Source organism: Pleurodeles waltl, chromosome 6 (genome assembly GCF_031143425.1).
Source record: "Pleurodeles waltl isolate 20211129_DDA chromosome 6, aPleWal1.hap1.20221129, whole genome shotgun sequence".
NCBI classification, from domain to species: domain Eukaryota; kingdom Metazoa; phylum Chordata; class Amphibia; order Caudata; family Salamandridae; genus Pleurodeles; species Pleurodeles waltl.
In genome coordinates this window covers 1,398,259,618-1,398,285,382 of record NC_090445.1, presented here as the reverse complement: position 1 = coordinate 1,398,285,382, position 25,765 = coordinate 1,398,259,618, and the positions used below count along the sequence as shown (strand labels likewise).

General features: G+C 44.0%; 1 protein-coding gene across 2 annotated transcripts in view; it reads right to left on the bottom strand.

Moving 5' to 3' along the window:
• SLC45A1 (solute carrier family 45 member 1) overlaps positions 1–25,765 on the bottom strand; it is a 190,045-nt gene that overhangs the window by 86,447 nt on the left and 77,833 nt on the right. The window contains exons 2-3 of one of the 2 annotated variants that reach the window (XM_069240737.1): positions 7,612–8,036; positions 272–364 (exon numbers count right to left, since the gene is read on the bottom strand). In XM_069240737.1, the coding sequence (XP_069096838.1) occupies positions 272–364; positions 7,612–8,008 (490 nt within the window). In that variant the 5' untranslated portion in view covers positions 8,009–8,036. The remainder of the gene's footprint in view (positions 1–271; positions 365–7,611; positions 8,037–25,765) is intronic. The other variant, XM_069240738.1, reaches the window with a different exon arrangement.

Sequence of the window (25,765 nt, the reverse complement as noted above, 5' to 3'; positions counted from 1 at the left end):
GCAGTTATAACAGGCACCTAGAACGTATCAGAAGAGAAGTACTAACTAGCTAAAGGTATGTTCCAGGATGCATGTCTTTGTCAATTATATCGTAGAAATGACACATTTAATCCACACCACAGCTGGAAACGTTGGCTAATTTAACTACCTTATAGCACAGTTCTGCGTATGGGTATGGCTCCATTTCTATTCAAAATATTATGAATGCTAAATAAATACATTAAATAAATAAATATGTGCAGATTTGCAAGTGTTTGGCCGTACTACAAACCTATTGCCAGCACAAGGATGAACGGCCTTCTCCTTCCGAATCTCGAGGTGCACCTGTCGCTCCAGGCTCCCAACAGAGGCTGCAGCATAAAACCTGAAACAAAAGATTGTATCCTCGGTACTTATTAGGTCTTAGATGGTTTCTTACCTAGCCATTGTAACTAATCATATGTACCTAAGGTGGCCGTTTTACGGCAAAATGTGTGAGTGCACCTTCTTCACCATGTAGCCTACACGTTGGTGGTCTTGTTACATTTCTTTTGGGCACTCAACATGGCTGCTGCAATGACAAGGGAAGGCGGTGCTTTGTATCCAAGCTGGTGAGGTGATGCAAGCACTCTCTATGGAGAGAGATGATACTGTGTACTCAAGAGGGTTCCATGGAAGTGGAAGCCTTGCGGGGTTTGGTGAGGGCTGTATGGGGGATTTTCTATCAAGCCATTTTTCATAAAAAGGTAACGGACATAACTGGCAAATGTCTTCTGAGGAGAGGAATTCTCAGCATCAAGTCCTGGTGATGCTGACTGCATGACAGCTGTGTGAACAAAGGTCCTCCGGGTACTTTCCTCAATTTTCATTAACTAAAGAGCATATGTCTTGTGCTCGCGCTAACTGAGGCTCTGGGTCCTCTCTCCACAAAGCATGACATAGGTGTCTCCTGCAACTGGAGTTGCCCACTCTGCTCCTCCTCCTCTCCCTTGACTTCTCTTAGATTGTGAGCTGCGGCTAAGGGGTGAATTTGGAGATAAAGTATTTTGATGTGTTTAACTGTTGGGACATCGCAGTCAGCAACCACCCTCCACCTTCTGTCTCATCTAATCTCTTTGTTCCTGATATAATGGAGTGACGTATTTGCTGAGGGAAAACAAGTTTGATCACCTCTTATACATTATCCCTCTCTCACTTTTATGCCCAGTTCCATCATCCTGCTAACATTATATTCTTGATTATTCCCTTAAAGCAGTGGTTCCCAACCTGTGGTCCGGAGACCCCTGGGAGTCCGTGCAGCCTCTTCAGGGGGCGCAACAGCTTTAAAATGAAATAATAATAGATTCGGTCCCCAGCTTTCAGTAATGACTCAGGGGGAGGGGTCCCCGGAATTACAATAATTATTCATTGGGGGGTTCCTGATTTCCAGTAATGATAAAGTGAGGGTCAACAGAAGTCAAAAAGTTGGGAACCACTGCCTTAAAGAATTAAGAAATGCATTGATCCTTAGGTTACATTTTCATATAGGGTGTTGAGTTTTTGGAAGACAACCAGGTCTACTGGAGGCTTCCCATGGGAAACCCCATCTAGGCCGAAGTACTGAATAGAACTTTGGAAGGGTAAAAAAGATGTGGTAGTACGTTTACTAGATGGACTACTCGGGGTCACTAAACAGTTTCTTATTGAACAAGGGTCACACTTCAGCTTCTGGATAACACACTTAAGTGAAGTGAGACTTACTAGTGGGCAGATATCCCTGATTTTCTATCTAGAAAGGCTAGAGGAATATCTGTCCATTGCGAAAGGTCAGAGGATGATTTGTCTTCTTTGAATTGTGGGCCATGTAGAAAGATCCTACTATGCCTTTTCTGTGGTATTTTCTACACAGTGCTATACAGGACATCCTTGGAGACACTCCTTGCTCCATCATCTTTGAACTCACACCAACTCTTTCACCCAGGAACGTAGCTGTGAAAAGAAACATTTGTAATTTCCAAAGGCTGGCAAAACCTCCCTTAAATCCTAGCTACTGATGACTGTAAACAGACCGGGTATTTTGCAGGAGCTCTTATTTAGGTACCACAAAGGCATCGACCACTCCATTCTTGAAGGTTGCGGAAAGTCACTGCAGTGGTGTGCATAAATAATACACAGTGTTCAAAACTGATATAATCATTGTCTTATTAGTTCAAATGCTGACACGTTCTTGTGTTTCCTGCATAGCTCTTTATTTTGTTTTATAATAGAATCCATTGTAAATTTATATGGGTAATGTGTTCAGCAGGTGGCTTACAATTATAGTAGATATAAAAACTCTACAGCCTGGGCCATCTGAGTTCCAAACGATATTACAGTGTTAACATAACTTTTCATACTAAAATAACTCAAACTCAACCCTTCCACACCCATAGTTTGTACCCCCATGCATCCACAAATATCCCTTGCCTATTTGTCACATGTAGCTTGTTTTCCCTCATTAATGTCTCTGTTAGTGCAAATGTCCAATGTTGACCTCTTAGTGTCTTTCCACATTGGGCGTTGCATCACCAGTGCCCTTTGTCTGTTTGGGAGCAGGCAGTTATATGCGTCCATCGACTGGAAGGACCAACTCCCAATATCACCTAAGAGCCATAACAGAAATCGCCCGATGTCTTCAAGGGGGCATGCCGTCTGATTTAGCCTGCAGTACCAGAAGTAATGTACCCCAACTGGTGGTGGCCGACCTATTGCCCATCTGGAGAAAGGCACGCGTTAACACCTTGATCTCTGTGGTGCCGTATTTAATTAGTTCCCATAGCCAATTCCCTGCTGGTGGGTGTGAGGCTGCTTTCCAATGCATAGTTATATTCATTTTCCCAAGGAGCGGAGCCAGAACTATGAATTTAGAGACATGCTCTGTGTCTTTTGGCCTCGGGAACAACCCTAAAAAACATGTCTCTGCTGTGTTATGTATCGGCCAACCAGTCAGGTCGAGCAGCTGTTGAAGGACAGCCATCCAGTAATTTACAATATGTGGGCAGTCCACACCATATGAAAGAAATCTGCCATCTGATCCCTGCATAAAGGCATTTTGACGGACGTGCCGGGCATATGGTGGCTATGCTTGCCGGGGTCAAATAGGTGCAATGAAGGTATTTGATTTGGCTAAATTTAAAATAGAGGTTTCTATTCACTGCTTTGGTCTATTCAAATATTTTCTCCAAATGTTAGTCGGGTCTGTCATGCCCAAGTTGTTATTTCCAGGTGAGTTTCAGGGGCCCAAGGAAACATGGAGTGTGGAGGCCAACGCACAATAAACTTTGGTCAATGCCTTATGTTGTATCATGTGAGTCAGAGGTACTGATAGTGGTGGTTAAATTCGGGGCTTAAGATTTTTTTTTGCACCATACCTTCACCCTACCTTAATATTTTTTCATTCTTAATATGGTTGTGCAAATACCTATGTTAATATTTTTGGTCTCCTTAAACAATGTCTCTTTTCTTCTACTTGCCTATGCCTTAGAAAGGATGTCATCTTATGGTAGAAGTGGAATGGGGTAAGGAGAAGTGTGTACACAACATTTTGTAGCAGTTACAGAAAGAAGACAAGCAACCATCCATGGTATCTACATATTGATTAAATATTCGCTAATGATTACGTAGTTACCAAAAGGTCAAGCTCATTTCTGCCCACTTCATTAGCTCCAGGGGTTTCTCTAAAATCCCTGAAAATTATTTTAACTCAATGGAATAATATCTGTCTATCTATATATCTATCTGTCTGTATTTTCACTGAAAAAACAAAGGTTAAAATAACGTGATAGTTTGGTAATAAGATCTAAACATACGTTAAGAAAAACAAATTCACTGAGAAAAACAAAAGTTAAAGTGACGTTGTAGTTTAGTTTGGTAATATCTTAATACACATAAAAAAAACTCCAGAAAATCAATCAAAAAACACATTTAAAGTGAGCTAACTATAACGTGCATCCCCACCACACACTACCTACCTCACTTATTACATAACTCATCAAATGCTAAGAGAATCATTGATGTCACCACTGATGACATCACCGATGACATCACTGCTCCACCCAAGGAGACAAGGCAACTAACACGATTCTTTCAAAAGCTTCTGAACTAATTTATTCCAAACAAAAGCACACTCCTTGAATAAGGTTCTAACTTTATTGCAAGGTTGGTGTAATTCCGTACTGTTATTTCTGTGTCAGAGAGCAAATAACTCATTTGCGAATTAAAATGAGAAATCACACTTTTAAGACCCTTCCCTTTTTCTAGGTACCCACTTGACAGATCTGTGTGAAACTTACTATAAAGGATCAAAACTGGATGAACTTCTTTTAGAAAGGTGTGTGCCCACTCGTCAAAAGGTATCAAAGTTAATGAAAGAACAAAAAATGTGTTTCCTATGGAAACTCAGACATAACTGTAACTTCACTGGTGTAAAATATTTATATAGATAATCACTAAACAAAACAAAGTTTAAATTGAAGTTATAGCTAGGAATGGTAATAACATGTTACTTTACATTAAAAAACCATAGAAATTCACTAAAAAAACAAATGTTAAAGGGTCATTACTTAGGTGAAAATGGCAAGTTAAACAAACAAAACCACTGAAATCACCACTTATAGTTACCTCAAGTCACTATAACCCTTGCCCTAAAGTAACTATAACTAGGGCCCCACCACGCACAGTGTTGTCATCAGTGATGTCATTTCAGATGTTACAGTAATGTTATCAATGATGTCACAGGACATGTCATGAGTGATATAATATGTGAGGGAATTAGCAGTGAATGGCTAGGAGATTGAGCTCCCAGGGGCACTGCATGGATCTAGCCCTTGAGGATAAGGTCCCTGAGGCTGATCCCTGGCTTAGGGAGGGGGCCAAATGCCCCACCCTTTACTGAAAAAAACTGGCCTCAGGTGATGGGGTCCCCAAGGCCTCATACAGGCTTGGGAAGTGGAGCTGCACCCCTCTAACAATATATACCCGGCCCAGGGGATGGGGTCCACAGGGCCTCAGAAAGGCTGCATGCCCTTCCACTAAATTTTAGAGAAGGCTCAGGAGAATGGGATCTCCTGGGACTCATAAAGGTTTGGGAGGGACACAGTATGTCCCCTTCCCATTATTATGAACAAATGACCCCAGGGAATGGGGCCCTCGTGGCCTTATGGACGCTCTGGAAGTGGAGGGGCCATGCCCCAGTCCATTATGAGATAATTTTTAATATCATGCTTTTTATAAAAAAAATTACAAAAATCTATGGATCCACTGCAAATTTGTGGTAAAATAAAAAAAACAACATTGGTTTTGGCCCCAGATGGGTTCCTGTGGCACTCCCGCCCTTCAAGAGTGGGAGGATCAGGGTAATCCTCCCCTGCCTTCTCAGATTTTTTAAAAAACATATTTTCAGGGCAGGGGACTCAGTCTCTAAGTAATAAAATGACTGCCGCCATCTTTGTTGATATGGTGCAGTCAATCTAATTTTACCTTAAGATCTGTTGTGTCTACAGATCCTGAACTGCATGAAATATACAAAATTTTTAGCCTTAATTCCTGAAAGGCTACTGAATGGATTTAACCAAATGATAAAATACACACTTTCTGGACCAAGATTTAACTTTCTGCCAAATTTGTTGTAATTCGGTTCATCAGTTTTTGTGGTATCGCTTTTCTATTTTACTTTGTTAAGGTGCATGGGGAAAACACATTTTGGGATCCCCTCTTTTTCTCTGCCCCTGCATGATGGATGAACGCTTATCTTTCCTGGAAGGCGCTGAGGTGGATACAAATTTTGTTGGAAAGTTTTGTGAAGATTCGTCAAAGGGAGCCAAAGTCATAAGCCAACCAAAAATTTATTTTCCAGGGGAATAACACTGGGTATAATATCTATATTTATATTTATGCTTTAATTCTAGCATGTTTTGTTCTAGAAAACATTTTATTTATACATAAAATTTACTCATTTACATCGGAAGATTGTCGATGTAGTACTTACCATTGTGACTGCTCCCACATGCCACTTACTTGGGTTTCCTCCTAGAACGAGGTTAATCATAAAAAACCACCTACAACGCATATGTGTCCTGAGCTATTAGCACGTGTATGCTGTGCAGAACATATGCTATACAGTGTGACAAGGTAGGGATTGTGCACTTCCTGACCAGGGCCAGCCTGGCCATTATACCACTCTAGCACTTCCACAGAAGTCTGCAGACTCTAGGGAGCTGCTTTCACAGGAAGATGGTCTGCTGTGAGCCAACAAGTGCTTCATTTGAGCCGCTGGTTGAAGGTGGGGCCCACCAGCACTCATGTTTGGGAACCACCACTAATTATTGATCATCAGACTTTGACCCAGAGCAAGAGCAGAATTTTGGCCATGGCACTGCTTATTTTTCAACTTAAGCACTGGATCCAACCATACCTCCAGTCCCCAGCATCATTATGGGCTTCTGCTATGTGGGTCGGTTTGAACATTTTTGTCATGACTGAGTCTGGCCCTTTACCTGACTGTGAAAACGGAAAATATACGCTTATATGCAGGTGAATGCTGCACAGATGTTTGCGCGTGCTATCAAGCTTAGTCTTCTGAGTAAAATGTCAGAAAAGTGTGAGAACATTTCCATTAGAACTTGCCTTAAATATACTTTGATCTATACGTAGTGCTACATAAGAATTTCCCACCAGATTCCAGGCACCAACAGACGGTGTGCCTCCGAAAATTATCATCACGAGGCACCTACATTTCAGCGTCATAGGGCCAATCAAAATTTCAGTATATGGCAACTTACTAAACGCAAAATCACTTGAGCCTGTGAAGTGCCTTGTTGAAAATCTGCACAACAACAGGTTCTTTCAGGGACTGGATTCTGCGACTGAAGGTTTTTGAACAGTTTCTAGGGCCTGTGCTGTATATTGCCGACCATATGCATTATATCTTTTATACTAATCAGGCTTTCCCACTTATATTGCTTCTCATATTATGGAAAGTAGAAGAAGTGAAGTCCAGCAAATGCTTTCCTAACAGCTGGATTCACAATATGGCTTTCCATGTGGAGCATGCTTTGTCAACCAAAAAGGTCTGAGAAACTGGGAATAGATCACTGAGCTGTTTGTGAAGCTTGAAACATGCTCACACATGAGTGTCAGAAATCCTAAATAGTGTACCCTGCATGGATTTCAAGGGTAAGGAGAGAATGCTAGTGGCGCATTTTAATCAGTACCCTACATTTAACAACAACATTTCTTTTCGTTAATCCATTGGAATGACCTCCTTTCACCACCCGAACTTACTTCACTGTACGGCACTAACACACAGGCTTGAAAACTTACTGTTTAAAATTTTTACTAAAAAAGACACAAAAATTAATACAGGGTCAAAACATAAAAATGAAATGTATCTGTTTATATAGTAATACTATACCGACTATATTGTCAAGGGAAATATCAAGGACTGTATGGATAATTACAGAAGGTTCTCGGGTGCAGCCTCCTATGCTGGTTTGTCGGTCGCATAAATTGGACCTGTCGGATATTGCATAATTGCCTTTGAATTGCACAAAGCAAATGTGCAGATTGTGAAGTGTGTTAAATAGAAAATGAATTTTAAAATTAAATGTTCATTACCTAGAATTGGGCTGATGAACCACACCATCCCGTACAGCTGGTCAGGAAGCCCCATCTGTAGAAGTACTGGTGTGACGTAGGCCGTCTCCATGGCATAGCTAAACTCGATCCCAAACAGAACACAACCATTGAACATCAGTTCTACGAAAGACCTCCGAGGGTGTAGGTCTGACAAATCAATAAGATCAATAGGACATGGTGTGTTGGGCGGTGGGGGTGGCGATGGCCGGATAAGTTTCCGCCTCTTTGGGTGCCTTTTAAAGTTGTTGGCTCGATGGCTGATGTGGCCGGTGATGGACGCGGAGTAGCCGCATGCTTGGGACCTCCAGAATTCCTGAGACGCCAGAGTAGGAAAAATGGTATCGGCTGGTGGGGTAGTTGCAGCAGATGTCATCATGGTAATGTCATCAATGTTTTAGAACGTCCTGTAGGTAAACAAGGGCAGGGTTAGTCTTGAGTGTCAGCCATATTTTTAAGTTTGTTGTTTCAGAAGGCAGGCAAATAAAATCTACAAAAGATGTGTAATACATACATAGAAGGTACAGCACCCAAGCAGGAGTAACTCTCATGTACCATTAACTTAATATGATTTCTACGAAATTAAGGGCCAGATGTAGGTAACAGTTTGCACGTTGCAAACAGCGATTTTCGCTGTTTGCGACATGCAAACTGCACTTTGCAATGCACAAAACCCCTTTTGCGATTCGGTAACCTGGTTACCGAATCGCAAACGGGTTTGCGAGTCGCAATTAGGAAGAGGAAGGTGCAGTGCAATACCAGACTGCTTTGTGACCGCGAACGCGGTCGCAAAACAATCACAGTTTGCACCCATTTGAAATGGGTGGTAACCCATTTGCAAAAGGGAAGGGGTCCCTGTGGGACCCCTTCCCCTTTGTGAATGGAACTGCAAACATTTTCTCAGAGTAGGCGGACCACTGCCTGCTCTGAAAAAATTAAACGAAAATGTTTCATTTTTTAGTTTTGTAATGCATCTCGTTTTCCTTTAAGGAAAATGGGCTGCATTACAAAAAAAAATGCTTTTTTTAAAAGCAGTCACAGACATGGTGGTCTGTTGTCTCCAGCAGGCCACCATCCCTGTGAGTGCCGCGAGTCTCAAGGGGGTCGCAAATTTGCGACCCACCTCATGAATATACATGAGGTGGGCCTTTGCGACCCCTTTGCGAGTCGCAGATGGTGTCAGGGACACCATCCTACATTCCGATTTGCAACTTGCAAATTGCGAGTCGCTCTGACTCGCAATTTGCAAGTCGCAAATCGGAACCGACCTACATCTGGCCCTAAGATCTAAGTTGGAATGCATTTTTTAAAACATGTTTTTTTTTTTACCTTGCATTCAAAATATTGCTTTCAGAGTTCCCTTTTCATGTGTTTCAACCCTGAAGTCAAGACACTGAGAAAGGGGTTGAGGTTGCAAATATGGGCAAGGGAGACACTAAAATTCTGTGGGGGACAGGTTAGCCTGTAGGAGTTAATACTGACACAAACTGCTTTATTTAAAAGCAGTCACAGACAAGGTGGTCTGTTGTCTCCAGCTGTGAGTGCTGCGAGTCTCAAGAGGGTCGCAAATTTGAGACCCACCTCATGAATATACATGAGGTGGGCCTTTGCGACCCCTTTGCGAGTCGCAGATGGTGTCAGGGACACCATCCTACATTCCGATTTGCGACTTGCAAATTGCGAGTCGCTCTGACTCGCAATTTGCAAGTCGCAAATCGGAACCGACCTACATCTGGCCCTAAGATCTAAGTTGGAATGCATTTTTTTAAACATGTTTTTTTTTACCTTGCATTCACAATATTGCTTTCAGAGTTCCCTTTTCATGTGTTTCAACCCTGAAGTCAAGACCCTGAGAAAGGGGTTGAGGTTGCAAATATGGGCAAGGGAGACACTAAAATTCTGTGGGGAACAGGTTAGCCTGTAGGAGTTAATACTGACGCAATACAAATTGTCAGTGGTTTTACCACTGCAGCAATCAAATCCCTTTGCATACAATTAAATGAGAAGAGTGGAAAAGTACGACAAGTTGTGCAAAATTTGGACAGTTAAGCTTTGCTTAGGGTGCTAAACCACCGAGCAGGCAGTGATAAAAAAGAGTAGGGTAAGGGTCTGATTGCTCTAATATTGACACTGTGAAAGAAGGGTGGTGCTGTGGTCCTGCAGCACCAAGAAGGTAATGCTAGATGGAGGTCATGCTGCTCTAGACTTACAGCACTGAGAAGGTACTGTTGGAGAGAGGTCAATCAGAGGAATTCCTACAGAACTGAGAAGTCACACCAGAGGGGGGGTCACCCTGCTGTAGTCCTACAGCACCTAGAAGTCACCTCTCGAGGATGGTTAAACAGATGGGAACCTATACATGAAAAGACCCCATTGGAAGGTAATCACAATGCTAGTGTCCACAGAACTGAAAAGGCAGTGCTGATCGGAGGCTTCACTGGTGAGATTCTATAGCTGCAAAAGGACACCACTAGGGGGAGACACCCTGCTGGGGTTCTATAGCACCAAGAAGGCACCAGTGGGGGGAGATCATGCTGCAAGATCCTATGCACTGAAGTAGCATCACTTGCAGGAACTCACACTGCTGGGGGTCCCGCAGCGCCAAGAAGGCACTCTGGAGAGAGTGTATGTTGCCAGGATTTTATAGCACCAATAAGACACCAATGGAGTAGATAAAAATCACACTGCTGGGACCCTAAAGTACCCTAAAGTACCATGAAGAGCCCACTAGATGGAGGTCACGCTGCTGGGGACCATAACAACCAGAGCCCGACAGGCCTTTATTCCACTGGGTATATCCCCAGTGGGCTGGAGCCCTCTGTGGCTGGTTTTGAAAGCCTACGCCACTCCTGGTGCCTCTGTCATTTTCCTCAACTCACCGAGGATTAATGCTGCAGGCACAGGTAAGCTTTAGACAAAATGTGAAAGGTAGAGAGAAAGTGATTAGCGAGAGAAGAGAAAGATAGGATGGATGGATGGAAAGAAAGGCTACATGGAGATGAATGGAGATGGACTGGTTTTGTCATTTTTGCCAGAGCTGCTTTTGGAAGATCACACTTGAGGAGCACTTGAATACTGAGATGGCACTGCTGACTGAAGCTCACACTACTGGATTACACTGAGCCGGTTGTGCTTTCTCCTTCAAGGTCCTTCAAACGTCTGAGAGCTAGGTTTCTCCAACTAAATGCATTCAGCCTGGGTCATAGTTGAAGCTGATGAGGTGATTCTGCTGCCTTCGGTCGAGCCCGGAGTTTCTGGGGAGAATTGAGACAGTACTGGGCCAAGGCTGATAATAATGGGCTTGGCAGCCTATGAAGCCTCTCCCTCGGTAATGGTGCTCTGAAAAAGGGTGACATTCTGACTCTGCAGGGTTTATTGTTGTAATTGTTGCCCCAGCTCTCTACTGTCATGTAGTACCAAGGTGGGTTCAACCAGGTCATGCTGATGCTGGACCTAAAATAAGAATATGGTGCCCTGGACATTTTCCTTCATATGGACTGTCTCGACTGATGCTTGCTCTCGACTTCGAGTCAGGAGGATCTTAGGGCCTTAAGGTAGTTTCCGGTCTCAGGATTCCAAAATGGTGTGGAACAGTGTCAAGACTTGTGTCTCTCTGCTCCTGTGGCTGGGCTGTGATTGTGGCAAGCTGTTTGACTTTTCCTTCATTCATTTACTGGTTATTGACTGTATCTAGGCCTCCTGGATAAGCTATAATAGCGGCACCAGGGACATTGAGGAATACAGTGAAATGTGATTTTTACAGGCCTGCTACCCAGGTGAGAGTATTTCTGAGCACACTGCAGCATTTGTGGCAGTGACTCCACCTCTACCCTTTCCATGCAGGCACACGTGAGGCAGTCATAGGTTTTTAGAGGTGCCCAGGACAAAAAAGTGACTTGTGGCCTTTTATCATCTGCTGCCTTTGGTTCATGAATAATCATTAATACTACCAGTCAATCATCTACATAGACTGCATACGTGCAGAATATTTCTGAAATTTCACAGAACGATGGTCTCAGGGTGTATATGCTTTCTTACTCATAAATTGCATCAGTAGTTCCTGTAGGAGGCTGGCCTGGCTTATAGTGGGTACCAATGGTACTTACACCTTGTGCCATGTCCAGTTATCCCTTATTAGTAGAGTAGTAGTGTTCTAGCAGCTTAGGCCGATAGAGGTAGCTATAGCAGAGCAGCTTAGGCTGAACTAGGAGACATGCAAAGCTCCTACTATACCACTTATATAATATAGGTACTATATCATAAGAAAGACAATACTCAGAGTTACTAAAAATCTTTAGCATCTTCTAACAACTTAATCTGCCAATACCCTGCAGTTAAGTCAAAAGTGCTTAGATACTTGGCAGAAGCCAGTGTATCTATCAGCTCATCTTCCCTGGGTATAGGGTGAGCATCAGTTTTGGTTACTTGATTGAGACCTCTATAGTCAACACAAAAACTAATTTCCTTTTTACCATCTTTACTATGAGGTTTGGGGACAAGCACCACTGGATTGGCCAAGGGGCTTTCAGAAGGTTCAATCACTCCCAGATCCAACGTTTCCTGTACCTCTTGTTTAATACAGCCTCTGACATGGTCAGGCTGTCTATAAATTTTGCTTTTGACAGGTAAACTGTCTCCAGTGTCAATCGTGTGCTCAAAACAGGGAGGTGTACCTGGAATCAGTGAGAAGAGGTCAGAGAACTGATCTAGGAGTTTTATGCAGTTGTCCTTCTGCTCAGCTGTAAGGCAATCTGCTAACACAACTCCCTCCACTAAACCATCAGCTTCAGTGGTGGAGAAGAGGTCAGGGAGAGGGTTACTCTCTTCTTCCTGCCCCTCATCAGTGGTCATGAGCAGGGTTACTTCAGCCCTGTCATAATAATCTTTCAGACGATTGACATGAAGCACCCTAAGGGGGCTTCTGGCAGTGCCCAGGTCTACCAAATAGGCGACCTCACCTTTTTTCTCCACAATGAAATGGGGTCCACTCCATTTGTTCAAAATACGGGAGGGATCAGGAGGAATTATGGTCCAGTGTATATCCTCCAAATGGAAACATCAAAAATAAGTAATACACTGTTCCAACCATGTAAAACAGAAAGTAGTGACCGGGGTCCTAAATTCTAGGAGCAAGAACCACGGACCGGGGTAGGTTACGTCCTGGTCACAGCAGCAGACAAAAACGTCATTTAGCGCTGGACCATTGGTCTGTGTATTCCTAGGATGCGCGTCTTCAAGTTTAGGACGGGCACGAGTTAGGAACGACTGGTTCCACGTTCATGTAAGTGATTGTTACTCCCCCCAGCTAATTGCGGGCTTATAGTAACTTGTATACCTTGTTCGGAAATATATGTGGCCCTTAGTACTTAGGAGATACACATAGTCATATAAGGTCCTGATGAAGCATCACTGGATCCGTTTGGACCACCAGGATGCGAAACATGTTGACCCATGAGAGGGTAGATTTTGGAAAATTCCCAGACCCCTCCTTTTGATACATTTTTCACTATAAGAGTGATTGATCTTAATTTCTCTATTCACTCTTCTGACTATATATTTTTAACCTTGGCCCTGACCGTCCATCTGGTCTAATAAAATCCATTGTCTCAGTGGCGGTTTTGGTAGTCAATTTTAAATCACATTCTTTTTTGATCTCCGTTGACACTTCAATTACCTTTGGGGTCACGGCACCACCACATAAAAAGATCTCCGGCAAAGAGCCCCCCCTCACGGGGTGGTGCCCGTCAGACATTGCAGCGCCGGTCTGACGAGGAGCAGTGCCTATGATGAAGCATGACACCCTATGGGTGTGTGAGGCCTCTTGCCCCTAGAATTTAGGACCCCGGTCACTACTTTCTGTTTTACATGGTTTGTTACAGTGTCCACTCCATTTGTCCTGGAGTGCTCTTTGGGCCAAAGGCTCCAATACCCACACCTTCTGTCCTGGGTGGTACTGAGTCAGGACAGCCTTCTGGTCATGCCATTGCTTTTGGGGCTTTTGGCTGGCCTGGAGGTTTTTGTTGGCCTTTTTCATGTACTCAGCCATCCTTGCTCTTAGCCAAGTACATAGTCCACAATGTCTTGCTTGGTAGCTTTTAAAGGTTGTTCCCAACACTCTCCTTCACAAGAGCAAGGGGACCTCTTACAGGGTGTCCAAAGAGGAGTTCAAAGGGGCTGAAGCCCACTCCTTTCTGGGGTACCTCCCTATAAGCAAAAAGGAGGCATGGCAACAGGACATCCCATCTCCTCCTGAGTTTTTCAGGGAGTCCCATGATCATGCCTTTGAGAGTTTTATTAAACCTCTAAACCAGACCATTTGTTTGTGGATGATAAGGAGTAGTGAACTTGTAAGTAACACCACACTCCTTCTATATTGCCTTGAGATATGCAGGCATGAAGTTACTACCTCTGTCTGATACCACTTCCTTAGGGAAACCCACTCTGGAAAAGATTCCCAGGAGGGCGTTTTTGCTACTGCAGGAGCTGTAGTGGTCCTTAAGGGTATAGCTTCAGCATACCCAGTGGCATGGTCCACTACCACAAGGATAAATCTATTTCCTGAAGCTGTTGGAGGGTCAAGGGGGCCAACATTGTCAACCCCTACCCTTTCAAAGGGCACCCCAACCACTGGGAGTGGAATTAAGGGTGCCTTTAGTGTGCCACCAGTCTTGCCACTGACTTGGCAGGTCATACTGGAGCGACAAAACTCCTTGGTGTCCTCTGACGTATGAGGCCAGTGAAACAATGGAACAAGTCTGTCCCAAGTTTTACTTAGGCCCAAATGCCCAGCCAAATGAATATCATGAGCCAAAGTCAGAAGAAACACCCTATACTGCAAAGGGATGACCAATCTCCTGGCAGCTCTAGGTTTAGGGTCCCCTGACTCAGTATAGAGCAGGTTATCTTCCCAATACACTTTATGGCTATCAGTTTTATCCCCATTCTGCTGTTTGACAGTTGCTGTCTTAAACCCTCTAGTGTGGGACAGGTCTGCTGTGCCACACTCAGCTCTTCCCTAGCAGGCCCCCTGGCACCCAAAAGCTCAGCAGTTTCTGCTGCTAGCTCTTCTGGTGTAGGTTCTGCACAGGGAGAGGATTCCTCTTCCTCAAAAGGGGACTCTTCTGGAGAGGGAGGGATAGTGGGCAAGGATTTACCCTTTCTACTCCTAGCTTTTGGGAGCGCTTGGTCCATTTTTCCAGGATCCACGTTTCCCTGTCCTTCTTGCTTCTGGGCCTGAGCCCTTGTGAGAGCAAAGATATGCTCTTGAATGCCTAGCATTGCTGCATGAGCCTCCAACTCCACTTCAGCCCAAGCTGATGTCTCCAAATCATTTCCTAGTAAGCAGTCTACAGGTAAATCAGTGGCTACCACAACTTTCTTTGGGCCAGTAACCCCCTCCTCCCCCCCAGTTGAGATTCACAACATCCATGGGGTGGCTAAGAGTGTTGTTATGAGCATCAGTCACTTGGTACTGCTGACCAAGTAGGTGTTGTTCAGAGGCAGCCAGTGTCTCAATCATCATGGTGACACTGGCTCCTGTGTCCCTGTAGGCCTCAACCTCAACACCATTTATTAGGGGTAGTTGCTTGTACTTGCCCATATTAAGGGGACAAGCAACAAAGGTGGCAAAATTAATACCACCATCAGAGACTAAAGCAGCCTCTGTGGTCTCCCTAAAAAGACCAACCCCTACTACATTACCAATGGTGAGCCCAGCTACACCCTTTGATTGGCTATTTGTAGTATTCTTCCCACCACCACTGCTATTACTAGGGGCACTAGTGGACGCAGTTGGGGTTGTGGTGGTGGGAGCCTTGGTGTTTTTCTTTGGACAAATGGAATCACTTGCCCAATTGCCTTTACTTTTACATAAATAACACCATGGCTTCTTTTGATTGTGTGAAGAGGATTTGGACCCACCTCCCCCAGAGGATTTTTGTGGATCTGATGAAGACTCAGAATTATTTTTGTCTTTGTCCCCACCCTTGTCAGAGGACTTACCATCCTTCTTCTTGCTATCCTTGTCACCACCTGTATGAGCTTTTCTGCTCACGCTTGTTCTGACCCATTTGTCTGCCTTCTTTCCCAATTCTTGGGGAGAGGTCAGATCTGAGTCTACCAAGTACTGATGCAACAAGTCAGACACACAATTATTCAAAATATGCTCTCTCAAAATAAGATTATACAGGCTTTCATAGTCAGTCACCTTACTGCCATGTAACCATCCCTTTAAGGCCTTCACTGAACAGTCTACAAAGTCTGTCCAGTCTTGAGAGGACTCTTTTCTGGTATCTCTGAACTTTATCCTGTATTGTTCAGTGGTTAAGCCAAATCCATCTAAGAGTGCATCTTTCAAAACCTTGTAGTTGTTGGCATCACTCTCCCTGACAGTAAGGAGTCTGTCCCGTTCTTTGTCAGTGAAAGATAGCCACGAGATAGCAGCCCACTGCCTTTGAGGGACCAACTGTACCATACAGGTCCTCTCAAGTGCAGAACACCATTTGTTTATGTCATCCCCCTCCTTGTGAGGGGGGACAATCTTATGCAGGTTTCTTGAATCTGTTTCTCTAACAGGATGAGTATCAAGCTTGCTGCTGCTGCCAACATGGGGAACTAACCCCAACTTCTGTCTTTCCCTCTCTACATCTAGAGACTCCCTATCTAAGGCCAACTGCTGCTGTCTTAGCTTCAGTCTGGCCTCTCCCATCCTCAGCTTTCCTAGTTCACTGTCTAGAGTGTTATCCTCAGGGTGGGAGGCTTGGGAATTCTCTGACACAGAGGTAATGTGGGAATTAGCAGAAGTGGACCTTTCTCTAACTACCTGAACCCTAGTAACCTGGCCTTTTGGAGTGAAATGTGCCCTACTAGTGTGTGACCCCCTCCCACTACCAGCTTCGCTAAGTTCTAGCAGCTTAGGCCGATAGAGGTAGCTATAGCAGCGCAGCTTAGACTGAACTAGGAGACATGCAAAGCTCCTACTATACCACTTATATCATACAGGTACTCTATCATAAGAAAGACAATACTCAGAGTTACTAAAAATAAGGGTACTTTATTTTAGTGACAATGTGCCAAAAATATCTCAGAGGATATACTCCCTTAGAAGGTAAGTAAAATACACGAAACATACACGGAAAACCAAATCAGGTAAGTAAACAGTCAGAAAGTAGTGCAAACACTGTAGAACACAATAGGATGCAATAGGCCTAGGGGCAACACTAACCATATACTAAGAAAGTGGAATGCGAACCACAAATGGACCCCTAGGCTAGTGTAGTGTGTAGAGGGTTGCTTGGAGTGTAAGAAAACACTAAGGATGTCCAAGATACCCCACCCCAAGACCCTGGAAACTAGGAGTAAAGTACTACTATTTCCCCAGAAACACACTAAAGTTGTGATAGATGATTTTGCAAAGACCATAACAGACTGCAGTGCACTGAAGATGGATTCCTGGACCTGAGGACCTGCAAAGGAAGGGGACCAAGTCTAAGAGTCGCGAAAGTGTCCAGGGGGGGCAGAAGCCCATTAAACCCCGGATGAAGGTGCAAAATGGCTGTCTCTGGATGAAAGAAGCTGAATTTTCTGCAACAACAAAAGGTGCTAGAAACTTCTCCTTTGTGCAGAAGATGTCCCACGGCATGCTGGAGGAAGCAGCGTTGTTTCCTTGGCAAAATACCACAAACAAGCATTGCTAGCTGCAAGAGTCATGGTTGAAGAAAAAGGGTGCTGCCTGGGCCCAGGAAGGACCAGGATATTGCCACTTGGGAGAGGAGACAGAGGGGGCCCTCAGCAACGTAGAGAGCCCATGCACAAGAAGGTAGCACCTGCAGAAGTCCTTGAACATGGGTTCAAGAAGTCTGAACATGGTGGTCGTTTCAACACTGCAAAAGAAGGTCCCACGACAGTGGAAATCAACTTAGGGAGCTGAGCATCGCAGAACAGAGTGCTGGGGACCTAGGCTTGCTTGTGCATGCAGGATTTTGTGTAAATGTGCACAGAAGCCCTTGTAGCTGCAGTTCACGTGGTGCACAGGATTACTGTCTGGAGAGGGGAGGCAAGGACTTACCCCCTCAAAATTTGGACAGTTGGACCACCGGACAGTCTGGGTGACTTGGGGCCACCACTTGTGTTCCAGAGACCACGCTAGTCAGGATGAGAGGGGTCCCAGAGTACCGGTGATGCTGAAGATTGGTGCCTGCTGGAACAGGGGGAAGATTCCGTCGACCCACAGGATATTTCTTCGTGGCTTCCACTGCAGGATGAAGGCAGGCAGCCCCCAAAGCATGCACCACCAGGAAACAGTCGAGAAAGCCGGCAGGATTAGGCGCTACAATGTCGCTGGTAGTCTTCTTGCTACTTTGTTGCAGTTTTGCAGGCGTCCTGGAGCAGTCAGCGGTCGATCCTTGGCATAAGTCAAAGAGAGAGGCGCAGAGGAACTCTGGTGAATTCTTGCAAGTCAATATCTGAGGAAAAGCCCACTGGAGAGATCCTAAATAGCCCTCAGATGAGGATTGGCCACCTAGTCAGGTAAGCACCTAGCAGGAGGGGTCTCTGACGTCACCTGCTGGCACTGGCCACTCAGAGGCCTCCAGAGTGCCCTCACACCTCTGGATTCAAGATGGCAGAGGTCTGAGACACACTGGAGGAGCTCTGAGTACCACCCCTGGGGTGGTGATGGACAAGGGAGTGGTCACTCCCCTTTCCCTTGTCCAGTTTCGTGCCAGAGCAGGGACTTGGGGTTCCCTAAACCGGTGTAGACTGGCTTATGCAAGGAGGGCACCATCTGTGCCCTTCAAAGCATTTCCAGAGGTTGGGAGAGGCTACCACTCCCCAGCCTTTAACACCTATTTCCAAAGGGAGAGGGTGCAACACCCACTCTCAGAGGAAATTCTTTATTCTGCCTTCCTGGGACTGGGTTGCCCAGACCCCAGGAGGGCAGAACCCTATCTGTGGGGTGGCAGCAGCGGTAGCTGCAGGGAAAACCCCAGAGAGCTGGTTTGGCAGTACCCGGGGTCCATAGTGGAGCCACAGGGATGCATGGAATTGTGTCCCCAATACCAGATTTGGCATGGGGGGACAATTCCATGATCTTAGACATGTTACATGGCCATGTTCGGAGTTACCATTGTGAAGCTACACATAGGTATTGACCTATATGTAGTGCACGCGTGTAACGGTGTCCCCGCACTCACAAAGTCCGAGGAATTGGCCCTGAACTATGTGGGGGCACCTTTGCTAGTGCAAGGGTGCCCTCACACTTAGTAACTTTGCACCTAACCTTAAGCAAGTAAAGGTTAGACATATAGGTGACTTATAAGTTACTTAAGTTCAGTGAAAATGGCTGTGAAATAACATGTGCATTATTTCACTCAGGCTGAAGTGGCAGTCCTGTGTAAAGGTTTGTCTGAGCTCCCTATGGGTAGCAAAAGAAAAGCTGCAGCCCATAGGGATCTCATGGAACCCCAATACCCTGGGTACCTAGGTACCATATACTAGGGAATTATAAGGGTGTTCCAGTGTGCCAATTAAAATTGGTAAAAGTGGTCACTAGGCTATAGTGACAACTTTAAAGGCAGAGAGAGCATAAGCACTGAGGTTCTGATAAGCAGAACCCCAGTGACACAGTTAGTCACTACACATGTATACACATTCAGGCCACAAACAAACTATGAGCACTGGGGTCCTGGCTGGCAGGATCCCAGTGAGACAGGTGAAAACAAACTGACATACATGTAAAAATGGGGGTTACATGCCAGGTAAGATGGTTCTTTCCTACAGTTCCCAACCTATTGTCAGGTGACCCCTGGGAACGGCAACTGCTTAGAAAATTAAATAATAATAACACATTAATAAAGTGTATATGAATAAAATGGCTAAGTGTACAACTGAAAATTTTAAAAACTACTGTAAATGTCTAGGAATTTGATACTGGAGGCTAAACATTAAATTAGTATCCTCAGATTGATTTGTGGGAGCAGTGGAGGTTAATCAAACGGAATATAGTATGGAATAATGTTTGTTATACCCCCATGAATAATCACATAAAGTGCACATATACAAATGGAAATAAATGAAAGAGATAAGTCAATGCATAACGATAAGAGTGTATACCTTTAAGGTTATTTTTATCTTTACTGGTTCTATTTACAAATGTGCTACAAATATTCACACTCCTAGTATAAATAACACAATTGCTTATAAATATTCACATTCATAAATATATGATCCCATATAAGTACATAATTATAAACAATTTAAAAAACAATTCATATAGAATCTCATTGAGAAATAGTTGCAGGTCTCAAACGTTCAGACTTTGTAAGTTCTCAACCGATGGATGTAGACTTCAGCCGACACGTGTTTCGTCCCATTCAAGGACTTTCTCAAGGCTTATTCATGTTCATAAGTACATCCTAATTCCAAAGAACGCAACACTTATACTTTTCTCAAGATTTATTTCAACAAGGTCCCAATTTGGTACGACGTTTTTGTGTCCCTGAAATGAAGTCTCCAAGTTTCAATAATATTATGTACTGTAAGTGCTTTGCTGATACGTATCTATGTCTCCATACTTCTGCTTGCGACCCTACATAGCGTGCATCGTAAGCACGTAAGCAAACAAATGTGAAGTGTGTGCAGGATATTTCAAATGCAATGTATTGTTATCCTTGAGGTTCTTTAGATGCTACTCAGTTGTTTGAATGATCTGATTTCCAACCTATGACTTGCTTATCAACATTTCTATTGAAAAATAGCAAATCTTTACTTTGCCGGGAAACATAGGTAGATTAATTGAATTGAAGGCTGACTGCCCTGTTTTTTTCCCTTGAAAATGAACAACAATTGCCTTATCATGCACTAATGATACACTAAGGATAGCATTGGCTGGACACATTCACCGTCTTCTTTTGCTCACTGCTGAACACTGTGAGGGCCCATAGTATTGTGCGCGTCTTTGAGCCTAGAGTTTGTTTTTTCGCGTCACCAATCAATAATAGTAACACCAGTCCCTTGACTTGTCTCTCCCACTCTAAAATCTGAAGGACTACACGCCCCCGTGTCCCACTCGGTTTCTACGCTCATGGAATGTTCACATTGATTCCACAATTTCACATGAAATTCACTAGAATGCCAGGCACCTAAGACAGTGCTTCTTCAAAGGTAGGTCTGTCAACCAAGGATCATCATATCTGAGCTGTTCATTAAGGCATCGACGAGGTCTCCTCTGTCTCTTATTGTCACCTCTTCTGTGCCTTCGTGTTAACGGTTTCTTGTCATCGTACTAAGTTCCTGTTTGCCTGTTTCTTTTTTAAGTTCTGTATTGATTTTTAGAACAAAAAACAACAAGAATCACCCATTCTTTTCCCCAGGAGGACACCCAGGGAGAATTTCACATAATGTTATGTTATGAAAATTCATAAAGCGCATAGCTACCCGAAGGTCTCCCAGCGCTATACAGAAAGACCTTTGAACATACAGCTTTGGGACACAAACTAAAATAACCACGTTTTTAATAGCTGCCAGAATGACAGTTAATGGCTGGTTTGACATAGATTCAGTGGTAATGAATTTCACAGTCTAGCTCCAAGATACGATCTTCCTTCCCATTTGGCCTTTTTTATTGGGGGAATGACAGCTAGGGACGTGAAGGATGATCTAAGATGTCTGGTAGGTTTATAAAAAGAAGCCAGGGTTCGCATTATTGGTGGGCCTTTGTCAATTAACGCTCTATGAATGTAACATAAAGATTTAAATTGTATCCGTTGCTCCAAAGGAAGCCAGTGCAACGTTGATAAAGCTGATCTGGCCGATTCATGCCTGGATAGATTGAAGAGAAGGCAGGCAGCAGTGTTCTGCACCACCTGCAATTTCTTTATAACATATTTTGGTGCACCAAGAAACAGGGCGTTCCCATAATCCAGTCAAGAGATTATTAAGGCCTGTATGATGAGCCTCTTTGCAATGAACTGAAGTATTTTGAAAATCTTTCTAAGAAGTCTGAGTATGCCAAAACAGGAGGAGGATATTTGTTTCACTTGAAGATCCATGGTCAGCCATGGATCAAACCATACTCCCAGACTCTTAATGCTTTCTTTGGGCAATGGAAGATCTTATAATGGTAGTAATACTGGGGAGATTAAGTTTCGTTTTGCCTGGTGACCCAGAAACATAACCTCTGTCTTGTCTCCGTTCAACTTGAGTCTACAGCTGGACATTCATTTGGAGACTGCCTGTAGACAAGGAATGAGCCGAGAATTGGTTGAGTTCTGATCAGTAGAAAAGGATACCACAAGCTGGGTGTCTTCTGCATATGACACTACAGAGAGTCCATAGGGCTCGACTACTTTTGCCAGAGGGGACATATAGACATTAAATAACATAGGGCTCAAATAAGAGTCCTGTGGCACCCCCCACTTACTCTTAAAACAGATCGAATAAAAGGAACGGTCCAAAACTTGAAATGATCTTGCTTCCAAGAATGAGGCAAACCAACTTAAGTCATTGCCTGAGACTCCACTTTCCCTCATTCTCTGAAGAAAATTATTGTGCTCCACCGTGTCAAAGGCAGCACTAAGATCGAGAAGCACGATTGCCGAGACCAACCCCTGATCTACACATTTCCTAACTTCTTCAGTGACTGCGATTAATGCAGATTCTTTACTATGTAATGGTCTAAAGCCCATCTGAGACAGATGGAGAATGTTATTTTCCTCCAAAAAACTCGAAAGATGAGTATTGAAATGTTTTTCAAGTACTTTGGCAAGGTATAGTTACCAGGGATGAGTGGATCCAGGCTGGGCTTCTTAACCCCTTCGCTGCCAGGCCTTTTCCCCCTCCTGTGCCAGGCCTTTTTTTGGCTATTTGGGGCAGTTTGCGCTTAGGCCCTCATAACTTTTTGTCCACATAAGCTAGCCAAGCCAAATTTGCGTCCTTTTTTTCCAACATCCTAGGGATTCTAGAGGTACCCAGACTTCGTGGGTTCCCCTGAAGGAGGCCAAGAAATTAGCCAAAATACAGTGAAAATTTCGTTTTTTTCACAAAAATGGGAAAAAGTGGCTGCAGAAGAAGGCTTGTGGTTTTTTCCCTGAAAATGGCATCAACAAAGGGTTTGCGGTGCTAAAATCACCAGCTTCCCAGCTGTCAGGAACAGGCAGACTTGAATCAGAAAACCCAATTTTTCAACACAAATTTGGCATTTTACTGGGACATACCCCATTTTTACAATTTTTTGTGCTTTCTGCCTCCTTCCAGTCAGTGACAGAAATGGGCATGAAATCAATGCTGGATCACAGAAACCTAAACATTTCTGAACAGTAGACAACATTCTGAATTCAGCAAGGGGTCATATGTGTAGATCCTACAAGGGTTTCCTACAGAAAATAACAACTGAAAAAGAAAAATATTGAAATTGAGGTGAAAAAAACTGCAATTTTTCTCTACGTTTTACTCTGTAACTTTTTCCTGCAATGTCAGATTTTCTAAAGCAATATACAGTTACGTCTGCTGGACTACTCTGGTTGCGGGGATATATAGGGCTTGTAGGTTCATCAAGAACCCTAGGCACCCAGAGCCAATAAATGAGATGCACCCTGCAGTGCGTTTTCATTCTATACCGGGTATAAAGCAATTCATTTGCGAAATATAAAGAGTGAAAAATAGCTATCAAGAAAACCTTTGCATTTCCAAAATGGGCACAAGATAAGGTGTTGAGAAGCAGTGGTTATTTGCACATCTCTGAATTCCGGGGTGACCATACTAGCATGTGAATTACAGGGCATTTCTCAAACAGATGTCTTTTTTACACACTCTCTTATATTTGGAAGGCAAAAAATGTAGAGAAAGACAAGAGGCAATAACACTTGTTTTGCTAATATATGTTCCCCCAAGCCTCCCGATAAAAATTATATCTCACTTGTGTGGGTAGGCCTAGCGCCCGCGACAGGAAACGCCCCAAAACGCAACGTGGACACATCACATTTTTTTAAAGAAAACAGAGGTGTTTTTTGCAAAGTGCCTACCTGTAGATTTTGGCCTCTAGCTCAGCCGGCACCTAGGGAAACCCACCAAACCTATGCTTTTTTTAAAACTAGAGACCTAGGGGAATCCAAGATGGGGTGACTTGTGGGGCTCTGACCAGGTTCTGTTACCCAGAATCCTTTGCAAACCTCAAAATTTGGCTAAAAAAACACATTTTCCTCACATTTTGGAGACAGAAAGCTCTGGAATCAGAGAGGAGCCACAAATTTCCTTCCACCCACCGTTCCCCCAAGTCTCCCGATAAAAATGATACCTCACTTGTGTGGGTAGGCCTAGCGCCCGCGACAGGAAATGCCCCAAAACGCAACGTGGACACATCACATTTTTTAAAAGAAAACAGGTGTTTTTTGTAAAGTGCGTACCTGTAGATTTTGTCCTCTAGCTCAGCCGGCACCTAGGGAAACCTGCCAAACCTGTGCATTTTTTAAAACTAGAGACCTAGGGCAATCCAAGATGGGGTGACTTGTGGGGCTCTGACCAGATTCTGTTACCCAGAATCCTTTGCAAACCTCAAAATGTGGCTAAAAAAACACATTTTCCTCACATTTTGGTGACAGAAAGTTCTGGAATCAGAGAGGAGCCACAAATTTCCTCCCACCCAGCATTCCCCAAAGTCTCCCGATAAAAATGATACCTCACTTGTGTGGGTAGGCCTAGCGCCCGCGACAGGAAATGCCCCAAAACACAAAGTGGACACATCAAATTTTTTTAAAGAAAACAGAGGTGTTTTTTGCAAAGTGCCTACCTGTAGATTTTGGTCTCTAGCTCAGCCGGCACCTAGGGAAACCTACCAAACCTGTGCATTTTTGAAAACTAGAGACCTAGGGGAATCCAAGATGGGGTGACTTGTGGGGCTCTGACAGGTTCTGTTACCCAGAATCCTTTGCAAACCTCAAAATTTGGCTAAAAAAACCCATTTTCCTCACATTTTGGTGACAGAAAGTTCTGGAATCAGAGAGGAGCCACCCATTTCCTTCCACCCAGCGTTCCCCCAAGTCTCCCGATAAAAATGATACCTCACTTGTGTGGGTAGGCCCAGCGGCCGCGACAGGAAATGCCCCAAAACGCAACGTGGACACATCACATTTTTTTAAAGAAAACAGAGGTGTTTTTTGCAAAGTGCCTACCTGTAGATTTTGGCCTCTAGCTCAGCCGGCACCTAGGGAAACCTACCAAACCTGTGCATTTTTTAAAACTAGAGACCTAGGGGAATCCAAGATGGGGTGACTTGTGGGGCTCTGACAGGTTCTGTTACCCAGAATCCTTTGCAAACCTCAAAATTTGGCTAAAAAAAAACATTTTCCTCACATTTTGGTGACAGAAAGTTCTGGAATCAGAGAGAAGCCACAAATTTCCTCCCACCCAGCATTCCCCAAAGTCTCCCGATAAAAATGATACCTCACTTGTGTGGGTAGGCCTAGCGCCCGCGACAGGAAATGCCCCAAAACACAAAGTGGACACATCACATTTTTTTAAAGAAAACAGAGGTGTTTTTTGCAAAGTGCCTACCTGTAGATTTTGGCCTCTAGCTCAGCCGGCACCTAGGGAAACCTACCAAACCTGTGCATTTTTTAAAACTAGAGACCTAGGGGAATCCAAGATGGGGTGACTTGTGGGGCTCTGACAGGTTCTGTTACCCAGAATCCTTCGCAAACCTCAAAATTTGGCTAAAAAAAAACATTTTCCTCACATTTTGGTGACAGAAAGTTCTGGAATCAGAGAGGAGCCACCCATTTCCTTCCACCCAGCGTTCCCCCAAGTCTCCCGATAAAAATTATACCTCACTTGTGTGGGTAGGCCTAGCGCCCGTGACAGGAAATGCCCCAAAACGCAACGTAGACACATCACATTTTTTTAAAGAAAACAGAGGTGTTTTTTGCAAAGTGCCTACCTGTAGATTTTGGCCTCTAGCTCAGCCGGCACCTAGGGAAACCTACCAAACCTATGCATTTTTTAAAACTAGCGACCTAGGGGAATCCAAGATGGGTTGACTTGTGGGGCTCTGACCAGGTTCTGTTACCCAGAATCCCTTGCAAACCTCAAAATTTGGCTAAAAAAACACATTTTCCTCACATTTTGGAGACAGAAAGCTCTGGAA